General features: G+C 36.3%; 2 protein-coding genes across 3 annotated transcripts; one reads left to right on the top strand and one right to left on the bottom strand.

Moving 5' to 3' along the window:
* The first annotated feature begins 3,511 nt into the window (after nucleotides 1-3,511).
* On the top strand, nucleotides 3,512-6,635 carry LOC135645179 (CBL-interacting protein kinase 18-like). The gene is made up of 2 exons (XM_065163308.1): nucleotides 3,512-3,696; nucleotides 4,738-6,635. Exon 2 carries the CDS (start codon nucleotides 5,068-5,070, stop codon nucleotides 6,412-6,414), a length of 1,347 nt encoding a protein of 448 aa, XP_065019380.1. The 5' UTR covers nucleotides 3,512-3,696; nucleotides 4,738-5,067; the 3' UTR covers nucleotides 6,415-6,635.
* Nucleotides 6,636-7,362: 727 nt separating this feature from the next.
* Nucleotides 7,363-12,427, bottom strand: LOC135584712 (uncharacterized). Of its 2 annotated transcripts, XM_065163310.1 has the most exons (6): nucleotides 12,255-12,427; nucleotides 10,957-11,053; nucleotides 8,653-8,834; nucleotides 8,345-8,542; nucleotides 7,999-8,058; nucleotides 7,363-7,775 (listed from the first exon to the last, which is right to left on the bottom strand). In XM_065163310.1, exons 2-6 carry the CDS (start codon nucleotides 11,045-11,047, stop codon nucleotides 7,635-7,637), a joined length of 672 nt encoding a protein of 223 aa, XP_065019382.1. In that variant the 5' UTR covers nucleotides 11,048-11,053; nucleotides 12,255-12,427; the 3' UTR covers nucleotides 7,363-7,634. The 2 variants fall into 2 exon arrangements, with proteins under 2 accessions (XP_065019382.1, XP_065019381.1); XM_065163309.1 differs by lacking the exon at nucleotides 12,255-12,427 and having other exon boundaries at nucleotides 10,957-11,072.
* Between the last annotated feature and the right edge of the window lie 595 nt (nucleotides 12,428-13,022).

Here is a 13,022-nt window from a genome sequence, read left to right as displayed (position 1 = left end):
ACACCTTAAAATCACTCTCGAGTGATACAAGATGAGATAAGGCTTTGGGAAGAGTTTAGCATTGATTGGATTCACAAATTCGTACGTAAAACATATGGGAATTTACTAACAAGTCAGACACCCAATGAGCAATTATTTATGGACTTATAACTAATCTTTTATATTTTAAAATTCTTATTTTTCCATTCCTCTCTGTTCTCTCTAATACTTTGCTAAATTACTTCTAAAGTTACTTTATTTTGTGAGATATAGAGACTTTTTTATCACTAGTTTTCTTAAGCTAATAAATTTTTTTTTTACAAATTCTTTGGGACCTATATGATATTATCTCTAGGTTAATCCTTTGTGATCGGATAATGTAAAAATACCTCACAACTTAATTAATTTTAACTAAATCTAATAGTTTGCCATACATAAGTATAATTCCTTCTCTTCTTCTCCTTCTGTCTTCCTCTATCCTCTTCTTTCACAATGTCTTCTCTTTCATTTTTCCTCTATCATCTCCTCTTTTTCTTTTATCTTCTTTCTTTTTAAAAGCTTCCCCCTAAAAGCTTCCCCCGCCTCCCTCCTTCCTCCATTGGGACTTTTCTTCTCCTTTTTCTTCTTAGTCTACTAAATATCGATATATATTGGTATAACACATGTTGATATATCAAAATCAACCAATACACAAGGGTTTGACCAAAGAACAATAAAGGTTCAACATGTTAAACAATTCTTAGCCATTTCTATTACATCTGACCCCTTTTAATATATTTTTATACTATTTGAGTGAGTTTGAAAAATAAAAAAAATAAGTTAGTTACCGTTGATTATATCATAATTGATTATATTTAGTCTCATATAGTAATAGTAACCTTCTATCATTAATGACACCTTTTTGAAGCTTTTCATGAGAGAACAAAAAAAATTATATAAGTTCATTCATACTACTTCTCTTACTCATGTAAAAGTTTCATCCTATCATACTTATGCCAAGGTTTTATTGACCTCGGTTCCTCTACTAAAAGCACCGATATCATTGAATACTAATTGAAAAATAAAAAATTAAAATATTATAAGTACGGAAGTCCTTTTCTATCCAACCCTTTTCTCCGTGACGTTAGATATTCATTTTTAGAGCTCAAATATTTTTTAAATAAATAAATAACAAAAATAAGGATGATTTGTAGAGAAATATCCTACATTTTAGGTTCTTCTCGAATATATATATATATATATATATATATATATATATATATATATATATATATTCCAATGATCAAAATATCCTCATACCAAAAGGATAGTTGTTTCCTCACAGCAACTTGGTTCGGCTGACCGGTTTTCTATTGAACCGGTATAGTGTTAAATCGGACAAACCCCCCAATATTACTATTACTGAATCCATGTTATGTTATTTCTTTATATTAGAGGGTGTCTTTTGTGTTCAAATCAAAGCAACATTAGGTGTTATCCAGCATAGAGATGACATCATTATTAGTATAATTTACGATATATATAATACAGTAAACTACATTATATCTACACAATAGTATTCTTATATTCCTATCTTTTTTTTCTCAAGAAAAAGAAAAATATTTACTAATTAAGATTGAAAATAGTATAATCGTTTGTATCCTAAGGCAAACCACAATGTCGAGATCGTTAAAAGCAAAATGTCTTAGAGTTCTTAGCAAAATTAGTGAACTAATTCGTACTATTATTTCTTCGACATGATATTCCTAACTTATATCTTTTACGTCTATACGCAACCGAAGAAGAACGAGAAAATTAGTGTCCGTGAACTCTAATGACATTCCTAATTTTATTTTATACATCAATATGATTAATAAAATTACAATAAGATTTTTATCAAATATTTACCTGATTGTTAAGCTTATTAATAGATGTAATGCTACAAGTGTTTTTTTGTATATAAATACAAATTTTGATCACAGTTATAAATTATCGACATATACTAGTCATGTCACAAAGGCATCACAAAGTTGCTGCTTGTTGTCTTCAATGGGGATGAAGTGCAGATCTCATCAATTCTTGAAAGCTTTCCTCCTTTGTCAGGTCATACTTATGGTAGAGACAGACTTGTGCTTGCATTGCATGGAAGACATCAAAGGAAGCAAATACCCCCTCAAATGCCAAATGCCTGTGAGAGAGATATCTTGATGGTGTGGTCACATCGGCTCATAGATTTGGGACAATGTAGCTGTCGATCCAGCTCTCGACCACTCGATGCTTGGCAAACATTTTATTGGTCCAAAGTGGATGTAACTTTCAGATAACATCACTTCAGCAGAGTCGTAATAGATATTTCGGTAAAGAATGTGGACAAATCGAATCCATACTAATATCGTCCCCAATAAATCGATTCTTACTAAAAGATTGGTGGTTGATATGGAGACACCATAAGTCAAAAGTTGGAACGTCAAAAGATTCTTACTAAAACTATCGACCATGAATAATCGTCACTAAATGCTATCGATAGATCGGATCGGAATTGATCAGCTTCGACTAAGAGATATGATATGTGAAAAGTCGAGTGTCACATTAATACTAACTCAACACAAGTTTGAATGTTGGTTACTCGCTTGTTCGAAAATTATTTTTTGATATCACACTATCTTAAATACACTGTAACTTAAATATGAAGGGGATATTGTCAACTACGTTTACGATCTAACTTAGATTATTCAATCGAACCCTTTTGGCGAAGACAATTCTAATAGCTCTTCAAGATCGTAGATAACCAGAATTATCATCATGAGTGTCATCGAAAATATACTTTAAACTCTTGAGGTCATTGGATCGTTTTTTTTTTTTATCACAATCCAATCTTACGACGAAGACGATTCCGATGGCTCTTTCAAATCAATTGACGTCGCAGATAACCAGAATTGTCACCAACAATTATCATCGAACACAGACATTGAACCTTCTTCTATGTCATTCGGTCGAACCTTCTTTGTCCGAATCCAATCTTCGACGAAAGCGATTCTAATAGCTTTGCAAGATCGATCGATTGATACGACGGACAAGACGCATCACCAAACACATCTCGCTCGTCCATTTCCAGGTCGCCTCCCGTGCGCGCGGGCCCGGGTGCGAACGACGACACGCGCGCCGTCGACATAGTGGGTCCTACCCGGGTCCCGCACGAGCGGACAAGCGCCACCCTGCCAACGGGACGTGGGCCCACCCCCCAGTCGACCGTTTACGGTCCACAACGAGCGTATGGCTTCGATATTTTGCTGACCCTTCGCCCCCCGTCAAGACAGACCATGGTTCGATAAACATGATTAATTGGGTCATTTGGATGAGTTATTATTGTTCTTAGTCGCCACCAACCTCACTGGCGGACATGGATTAGTGGAGCTGATGAATCTTATTATATTCTCGTAGTATAATAATAATAATATAACTGTGCATTAAGGGATTCATAATAGATTAATTAGGGGCAAATGGCACGAGTTGTCACACTTAAAGGAAAGGATGGCTATTTGTGTACGACGTTACTTTGTGGGTTGTCAGAGGTTGGTGGCTGCCAATCACGAGAGAGAGAGAGAGAGAGGGAAGGGGGGTTAATCTTGGGCTTTTCTCGCCTTCCTCTTTCTCTTCGCTGTTTCCTCTGCCTGGATCTCGGTTTGGATCTCCGGAGGCTCGTTGTTCATCTCCCCTGAGGTCTTCCTGCGCGAAAGGGTAACGACTCGATCGGATTTTGGCGTTTTTCATGGCGATTTCCTTGACTGTGTTTGGATGCGGGAAAAACCAAATTAGATTCGAGGGATAAGCTAAAAATCTAATTTTTCTCCATGATTTGGTAAAAGAAGGGTTGTTTTTCACAGTATAGAAGCTTCTTTTCTCTTCTTATGGTTCAATGTTACCGGTTTTGCATGAGAAAATTTCGGCGCTAGATTCACTAGTTTGTTGTGGATCCCGATCTGTTTCCTGCGCATAGAGGTAACAACTCGGTTGCATCGTGCCGTTTTTCCTGTTGATTTCTTTGATTTGTTTTGTTTCGATTCCCCAAAAAAAAACAATTTTGATTCTAGTGATCCGCTAAATATCTATTTTTGCTCGATATTTATCGAAAAAAAAGTTTTTTTTTCCACATTAGAGAAAAAAGTTTCAATGTTCACCTAGTTTGTTAGATCTTGATCCGTTTAGATATGGAGTTATGATTTTGAGATTATTCTATTATCGAAGGATTTCGTTTATATGTCTGTTGATGCAGCCTTTGTGCTCACAGTGCTGCTTTAATCTATCGTATGTTCATTTTTGCGAAGAAATTACCAACAGAGTCGCGTAGTTTCTTCTAATGATTCCTTTGATAAGAGTATACATTTCTCTGTTGACATTTATAGATTCTTAAACAGGCCTGCATGATCAATTTTTTTTTAAAAAAAAATTGAAATAGATCGAATCTCTCGACTATGCTTTATGTATACTAAAAGATCAATCTTTAAAAATAAAGTCTAGTAAACTCTGTGGTCTTAAATTCGATTGCAGAGTTTGGAGAATAACCTGTTATCATCTTCTCCAGTTTGAAGGGTTATTTTTACTAGTGCAAGATTATCTTTTTTGCTATCTTATGCTGTTATTTGCATATCTTTTCGTTGCTCCATATTGTTGTCAAAGGCTGCTTTTCTTTATTAGTCCTGCTTGCTCTGATTCAAAATAATTCAGTCTTGTTATGTTTCTTGGAATTGAAGCAAGTTTGGTTTCTGTTAATTTCTGTAGTGTCCTGCTGAAAACTGGAACACAAGGGAATGCTGAAAGATGTGCTTGAACGCTGACAAACTTTTACCTAATATCAATGCTAGTGTTGCTTCAGCTAAGCTCTTACTGTTCATTCTTGATGAGATCGGAGGGCGCCATGATATCCAGTCTCCGCTCCATGCTCAATGCCACAGTGGAGCTAGGAATATTCGAAAGGATGTCGTGTTAGACCACGACATCGGGGAAGACGGTTGAGATACCTCACCCACGCTGACGATCCCGCCCTTAAGAAGGTGCCATCTCACAAGCGGGAGCACATCATATTGGTTTTGTGTTTAGCTTATTCATAAGATGGAATTGGAAAATAGAGGAACTGTGTTGATGCAGAAGTATGAGGTTGGAAGATTGTTAGGGAAAGGTACATTTGCCAAGGTTTACTATGCTAGGAACATAAAGACTTCTCAGAGTGTTGCCATAAAGGTGATTGACAAGGAGAAGGTGTTAAAGGTTGGGCTTATCGATCAGATCAAACGTGAGATATCAATCATGAGGATGGTAAGACACCCAAACATTGTAGAGCTCTATGAGGTCATGGCTACCAGATCTAAGATATACTTTGTCCTGGAATATGTGAAAGGTGGCGAGCTGTTTAATAAAGTTGCCAAAGGCAAGCTCAAGGAAGATGTGGCTCGAAGATATTTTCAGCAGCTGATTAATGCCGTGGAATTTTGCCATAGCAGAGGTGTCTATCACCGTGATCTGAAACCTGAAAACCTTTTGCTCGATGAGAATGGAGATCTAAAGATATCAGATTTCGGTTTGAGTGCTCTTGCTGAGTCTAAGAGACAAGATGGCTTGCTCCACACAACTTGTGGTACTCCAGCATATGTTGCTCCCGAGGTGATCAGTAGAAAGGGATATGATGGAGCCAAAGCTGACATATGGTCTTGTGGGGTGATTTTGTTTGTTCTCATGGCTGGTTATCTCCCATTCCATGATTCAAATCTCATGGAAATGTATAGGAAGATTGCAAAAGCAGAATTTAAGTGTCCCTGTTGGTTCCCTTCGGATGTTAGGAGGTTGCTATCACGCATTCTTGACCCAAATCCTACTACCAGGATTTCAATCGCAAAGATTATGGAAAATCCTTGGTTTGGAAAAGGACTTGATAAAGGACTAATTCGAAATGGTGAAGGAACACAAGAAATTGATCAACCTGATATGAATGAAGTTTTTAGCTCCCCTGACACAGATATGACCGAGGAGAGGCAGATGAGGAAACTCACCAACTTAAATGCTTTCGATATCATCTCTCTTTCAGCTGGATTTGATCTTTCAGGTCTGTTTGAGGAGACCGACCAGAAGAGAGAAGCAAGATTCATATCTGGTAAATCAGCCGCTACCATTATCTCCAAGCTGGAGGATGTTGCGAGGTTTTTGAAGTTAAAGGTGAAGAAGAACGACCATGGAGTGTTGATAATGGAAGGAACCAAGCTAGGGCGAAAGGGAGTTCTGGCTATTGAAGCAGAGATCTTCGAGGTCACTCCATCATTTCATCTGGTGGAGATAAAGAAGACAAGTGGAGATACTCTGGAGTACCAGAAACTGTGGAATCAGGGCATCAGACCGGCCCTCAAGGACATCGTCTGGGCATGGCAAGGAGAGCAGCAGCAGCAGCAGTCTTCACCATGTTGCTAAAACCTCAACCTTCTGATGTAGTAATAAGAGTTCATGCATTTCATGATTAGGTGATCTCCAAAAATTCTGTATGGTTGCCATTGCTATCTTTGTTTCTTGTTGTTGCTTTGCAGTCTCGTGAGATTATGAATTTTCATCCAAGTTGTCTAAACTGTTACTCTGTTGTCCCGTGCATGTAAACTTCATTTAACTAGTTCGAGTGGTCCTGTGTTGTGTTTGAATTCGATAACTTGTTCGAATGTTTTTATGCATGCTTTGTTCGAGGATTACTGCCATGTTCAAATTAAATGGAATTATTAGTAGTAGATTCTCTTAGCGGTTCCATATTTTTCATCATAATGGAATATTCTCTTACCGTGGTATGTTACTATGTTTCATGAGTACATCCCAAGATTCTTCTTCTTCTTCTTCTTCTTCTTCTTCTTTCATGGTTGGTGCAGCATTATTATCAGGGCCCATTTGACAAAGCTAATGACAGATAAAGGTGGAGCCATGGAGAATTGTTATGATGTATCATTATTGGTTTGTAGTACCAAACCAATGATGTCGAGATGCTTCCTTTGATTTTAAATCCATGACCATGATTAGGTCAGATTCCCAGAAGTACTGCTGTCACCAATGGTGCTCCATCTGCCTGCCTAATCTCTCTCAACTAAAGAAGACGAGGGGGTTTATGATTGTCCTTTGTAGAGACAAAAGAAGGAATAGTTTTCAGATTGGGAACACATGATCCTGACGCAAATCAGTGCAATATTTGCACTGAGGATGCAGAACACTGTCTTTAGCTAATTCTCTTCAACATTTGCTTGAAAAAATTATCATATATATAAACTATTACCGGTAAATTCTGTGTGCTAAATACAATCTCTGTGTACCAACCAATCAAGTATCATACCAAACTGATAACCAAAATGCAAAGGGCAAGGATTCCATCAGAAGAATCAAGTCTGGAGTAAACACAATTTCATTGATGATATCTATCTAATCATATACATAATATGAAGAAAGAGAAAGAGAAGTTGAGCAGCAGAATACATGAGAAATCAAGTGTTACAAGCGCCCAATCTGATGGCCATGGATCAAGATACACTGTTGTATAATTATCCAAATTTTTTTTCTTAGATCTGAAATGTTTGTTGAAGGTACAGTTCATTGCACAACTACGGTGATTACAATGCTTATTTGCAGCCAATTCCCTCAGGCCTCTTTGCTTTCATAGTTCACATATCAGCAAGTGTGGATGTGATGTGATCTTCACTGTTCTTGCATGCATAGATGGCAGTGCAGACATCAGTTGTCTCAAGAAATTTCTCGGCATTGATCAGGATTGGTGGGACATATTGCAATACCAGTTTCTTGCACTGAAAAGGCAAACGACACACATTTAAATCCTGTTTATTGATAGAACTGAATTCAGATGAAAGAGAGAAACTTCTATCTAGAGATAAAAAACCTAAATGAATGAGAAACATGTCACCCAGTCCTAAGAGATGACATGAAACATTGTCCATACAAGGAAATCCGTTACACATGTCATCTCAGATGAAATGTCAGATAATAGGAGATAGACATTAGAAAGCTCACCTGTTGAACATAACTCCCAACTTCCTCGCAGCCCTTCATTAGCATCTTGATCACCTCGAGCTGAAAAAGTTGCAAAGTTACATTTAATTTATGTTCAGCAGTTTGTCTAATATGATAAATATGGATAACCAATCGATACAAGAATTAACAAGATCCATAGATTCTGACATATAACATTAACAGAGCAGAAATGATGCGCAGATATCAGTGAAATGAATTGTTCGATGATTAACACAGCAGATCATACCCCAACTTGGTAGAGAAACAGCTCATGATTCAGGGGAAATATGTGGTCAAATATGTTATAGAGCAATCGAGAACCTCGTGATGCAAAGGATTTCAGTACCTGAGTATCAGGATCTTCTAGTTTGGTAAGAATCTCCTTGACAATATTATGGCAAAGGGTGCAGAAATCAGAACTCTTTGGCAGATTCACCAGCACAGTCTCCCCACACAGATTCGCTTTTTCACATAACTGCTCTGGTGTTATTGTGGAAAGTTCCAAGAAAAACAATGGCGCATAGTGATCAACCAACGAAATACACTGCCAAAAAATCATTTCGGATGTAACCGAGGCACAAGAGTTCATCATCCTTGTCTAAAACCTATTAGAAGTTTGCTAGTTTTTCATACAAGAAGGTAGACATACCATACCTGTTGTTTGAGAAAATGCATTTGGGAACATGCTTTGTGAAGTGTACTAATAATATGTGCTTGAGTCTCATTTTCACCAAGATAGTTTATAACCTGGGAAGTATACTCTTCACACAGTGTGCAAAATTGTTCATTCCTGCCAATGTTACTTTCATTCTGTACCTTGTTATCCATCTGCACAACTAAAAAAATACAGATAATCTTAATCAAATATGCAAAAAGATCACCCAATCCATTTATTTATCAACTGTGCAAAAAGATACCCAATTCATGGGATGAAATGACAAAATATACTTTAAAAAACCAAGTAATTTTCATTACTTTACATCTTTCTTTGTACTGTGAAGTTGAATTATAAGTATGATATGTAATAACCAAAGGGGTGAAATCGGATTGGATACAGACCGGATGTTGGAAAAACAATACATATAACCACTTTTAATCAGCAAACACAAACTTGGAAATGGATTGTCGGATGGATACCATATTCTTCATCCATATTCGTTTACTACGGATATACAGAGTTTTAAAGGGAAGAAGTGCATACTAAATGAATCAAATATATAAGTGAAAATAATTAAGAAAATATGTTGAACCCATGAATCTTATTTGTGGATAATGGGGAATTAAGGAAGAACCAGAAAATTTGAATGTAGAAAAAGTAATGAAATGACATTTTTCCTTCTAGTAGTATTGAGAATTTACATGATTGAGATATATTAGGGTCTAGGATACTCATATATGAATAAATTGAATGAGGGACATACGCTTACATAAGCATTTCCACCTCCATCCGGTAGGAAGTGGATTTGGACTGATTTATCCAATCCACTTCAAATGATATGGATTACATAAATAAATTATATTGCCCAAGTAAACTAAATTAGTTAAAATCTTTTAAAATTACTGATTTAATATGTAGAAGATTTTTTTTTCTTTTTTGTAAAAGGTAGATGGTGAAGATGGGATTGAGTTCGAAATCTTACGATGAATTATCAAAGTTTTTAATATGAATAAGAATGATAAAATTATAACTAAATGACTCCCTTCTCAGTAGAAGGATAACATGCAAAAATTATGATCAAATAATTTGATAGAATGACAGAGACTAGTGATATATTATTATGTTTTTAAAGAAACGGAAGGGAAGATAAAAACTACATCATAATTCTGGAATAAATTGTGGAATCAAAAAATTATGAAAATATGAACATCGAACTTTTGAGATATTAATGCATATACCACAATATCGTCATTAGTCCAATCAATGTGTAACAAAAAGGTCTTTCGGGATAATTTAAAAGTCATGTATATCTTTTAGATATAGCTGGTGATGCAACAACAGAAATATTAAAACTTAACAGAGAATAGAATACTGATGAATTAAGGAGAAATACATCAAACGAATAAGAATTAGAATGTCCATCCATGATATAAGATATAAGATGTATGATAGTTTGCAGGTGTACACAGAGATTTTGTTTGGCACAACAAAGACTGACCACATCTTGGAGTATGATAGTTTGCAGGTGTACACAAAGAGATTTTGTTTGGCACAACAAAGACTGACTACATCTTGGAGTATTTGACAATTATTAGAATGCTAATTTAATCTCTGGTACAAGCCCATAGAAGATTGTCAAACAATGCAACAACTAATGGTGAGAAAAGACCCACGTAAAAGATCTAAATAATTATAAAATTGTTACATCATATATGTAATATGTTTTATAACTTCTAACTTATTATTCAGTATATCTACACTCCTATCAAGAAGCACATAGAATATAAATAAAACTATAAATTTGAATGATTTAAAGATCTTATCTTGTTTAAAGTACTTATCTACAACTTGTAACTGACATGAATTTACACGTTAGTTGCAAAAGGTAGGGCATATTCTTTTATGTAATTTTTTTATTACTCATAGACACAATTAATGTAATCCTTATTGAATCAACTAGTCATCAAATCTGCTTGGAGATTGTGCACTATAGTAAACAATTGCAATAACCCACATGTAATATCTCACTGATTATAAGAATTAAGTGAACAAAGAAGTTACCACAAGTCAGGTTAATGAAACCACATAAGCTTAGATCTTATATATATCCTTATACTGTGTTCTATAATATAGTGAAAATTTACTAGCCATAACGGTTACCTAAATTACTTGAAAGAATGAACCAGAAAAATAACAGATAAGGGGCACCTTAAAGAAGAAGACAGCCAACTAAAAAGGGTCCCTTAATGTACAAATATTGTACTTTTCAAGTTCACGTAGATAAACTATTAACAACTTACCAAAGTCATCTAAGGTGACCAAACTCCTGGCATTTGTAGAGACAAAGCTGATTACCAGCACAAGTAGTAAAAAGTTTAGTCTTGAATCCATAGTTACCTGTTCCATAAGGAAAAAAAGCGGTTACTTGTTGGTATTCGACCATTCAGCAAAGTATATCATCTATGTGCCTACCTGCCACAGGCATATATCAAAATCATTCATAAAGGATCACTGACATATTCTTCCTTTACTGTGACTTTTTCAATAAACTATTTGATAAGAACAAGGCTACACATTTTAAAAGAAACAGATTAAAAGAAGAAAAACCATGAATAATTGTCAGACACTGAACTAATTAGATATATCTAAAAAAGAAAAAAGAAATCGATATGATGCTTGTAATTAAAATCTATCCAGATTTACAAGTCATATAGGAAAAAAACATTACATTTTAACCTAGTATGAAAGGCTCAATGATAGACTCATATTATCATCTGCAGGTTCACGGTCAAAAATATGTGCAACTGATGCAGCTGTTCCGATAAGCGAGATATAGATTGTCTTGAGGAAAAAATGTTATAAGAGAAATCATCAAACAGTGCTATGTTATCATCCTATATCGATTACTGCTTCATCAATTAGATCTCTGTGAGTTTTAACTCTTTGATCCGTAACCAAACATGACTCTCATATCCTTACAAATTTAGAGAAGGAAGATAAATGGATGGACCCTTCATTTCCTTCTAAATCTTCACTTCTATATGACTATAGACTGGTGGACAAGACAATAGAGAAAGAAGAAGATTCATATAACAACTGCAACAGAGTACTGGATTCAGGAATTTGTGGTATAGATTCACAGACCATCACATGCAGAGCTTCTCATGAATAATCAATACAAAGTGGCTCTATGTTGAACCGAGCTTCCAAATATCCTAAAATAGCTTCCTATATCAAATTACTCGGTTTGATAGTCTCAAAAAGATCTCCAAGAAAAACCCCTGAGCAGCAGAGGTATCTGCCTTACCACTTGCCCCTTCAAAGAAAAGATCAATAGAAATTAATCGGTAGCTCCGTTACATCTAACGATTTATTCTCCTAAGAAACAAGATCAAATATCTTCCGGGCCCCGACTGATCTCAAATTCCGAGCAACGCATGGTAGTTGGGGGCGGATATTGGAGCTTCAAGAAACCTAAACTCGATAGGTAACATAAATCGATTTTCATATTCGTATATTTCAGATACAATCGAAAGATATTAAGAACCAGATCGGGAGATAGAAAACAGATTTATCAAAGAGAGAGGGGAGAGATTACCTAAAGATTATCTTCTTTTGGGATGAAATGGATGAAGAGGAAGAGGCTGAGGATGATTATTTGACTTCTCTGCTTTAAGAGTAGCATCAGACATGAGACCGAAGTGATATGACGGAAGAAGGAGAAGAGAGGACTCCATTAGCCAATACCAATTCCGCTCGCTCTACCTCTCTCCCTCGTTTTTCTAGTGCTCGGTGGCCTTTGGGTTAAGCTTGCTAACGGAGAACACGGAGCCGAGAGAAACGGTGTCACTGCGCAATTATATTGCGAAAATAATTCTCTTCCCTTTAATTATACCTGCACTATAACTGGAAGATGTCACGGTCCCACGAAAAGACAACGAGACAGGTAGGTGAGATTGCGAAGTGGATATAGTTCTGGGGAAGAATGGCCCTATCGTTGATGCGTGGTCACGTGAATTAACTTAAGAACGAACGTGTCCGTGACCTAACCGCCTCGACTACCCGCCATGCACAATCATATTTAGGAAAAGCTTTTCCGACCTGTGAATAGTCACCCGTCTTTCTACCTCCACTACGATTGACACTAGTCATGGACCCAAAAAGGCCACCAATGCATGGGTTATCTAGTGGGTGTCGTCGATACATTAGTTAGCTAAACAATAAAAGCTATAGTGAACTACCCGAATTCCCTACCCTGCCATGGCTGTGGCCCCACCATGGGCTCCACATATGTCTCCGATCACAAAGAAGGTAGGTGAGGCGGAGAAGTTGATGAACGGTTGCGAAAACAGACAAATAAGCATAA

The sequence above is a fragment of the Musa acuminata genome, chromosome BXJ3-8 (genome assembly GCF_036884655.1).
Source record: "Musa acuminata AAA Group cultivar baxijiao chromosome BXJ3-8, Cavendish_Baxijiao_AAA, whole genome shotgun sequence".
Classification (NCBI taxonomy): Eukaryota; Viridiplantae; Streptophyta; class Magnoliopsida; order Zingiberales; family Musaceae; genus Musa; species Musa acuminata.
The sequence above is the reverse complement of the archived record's forward strand: the minus strand, read 5'-3'. Positions and strand labels throughout refer to the sequence as shown.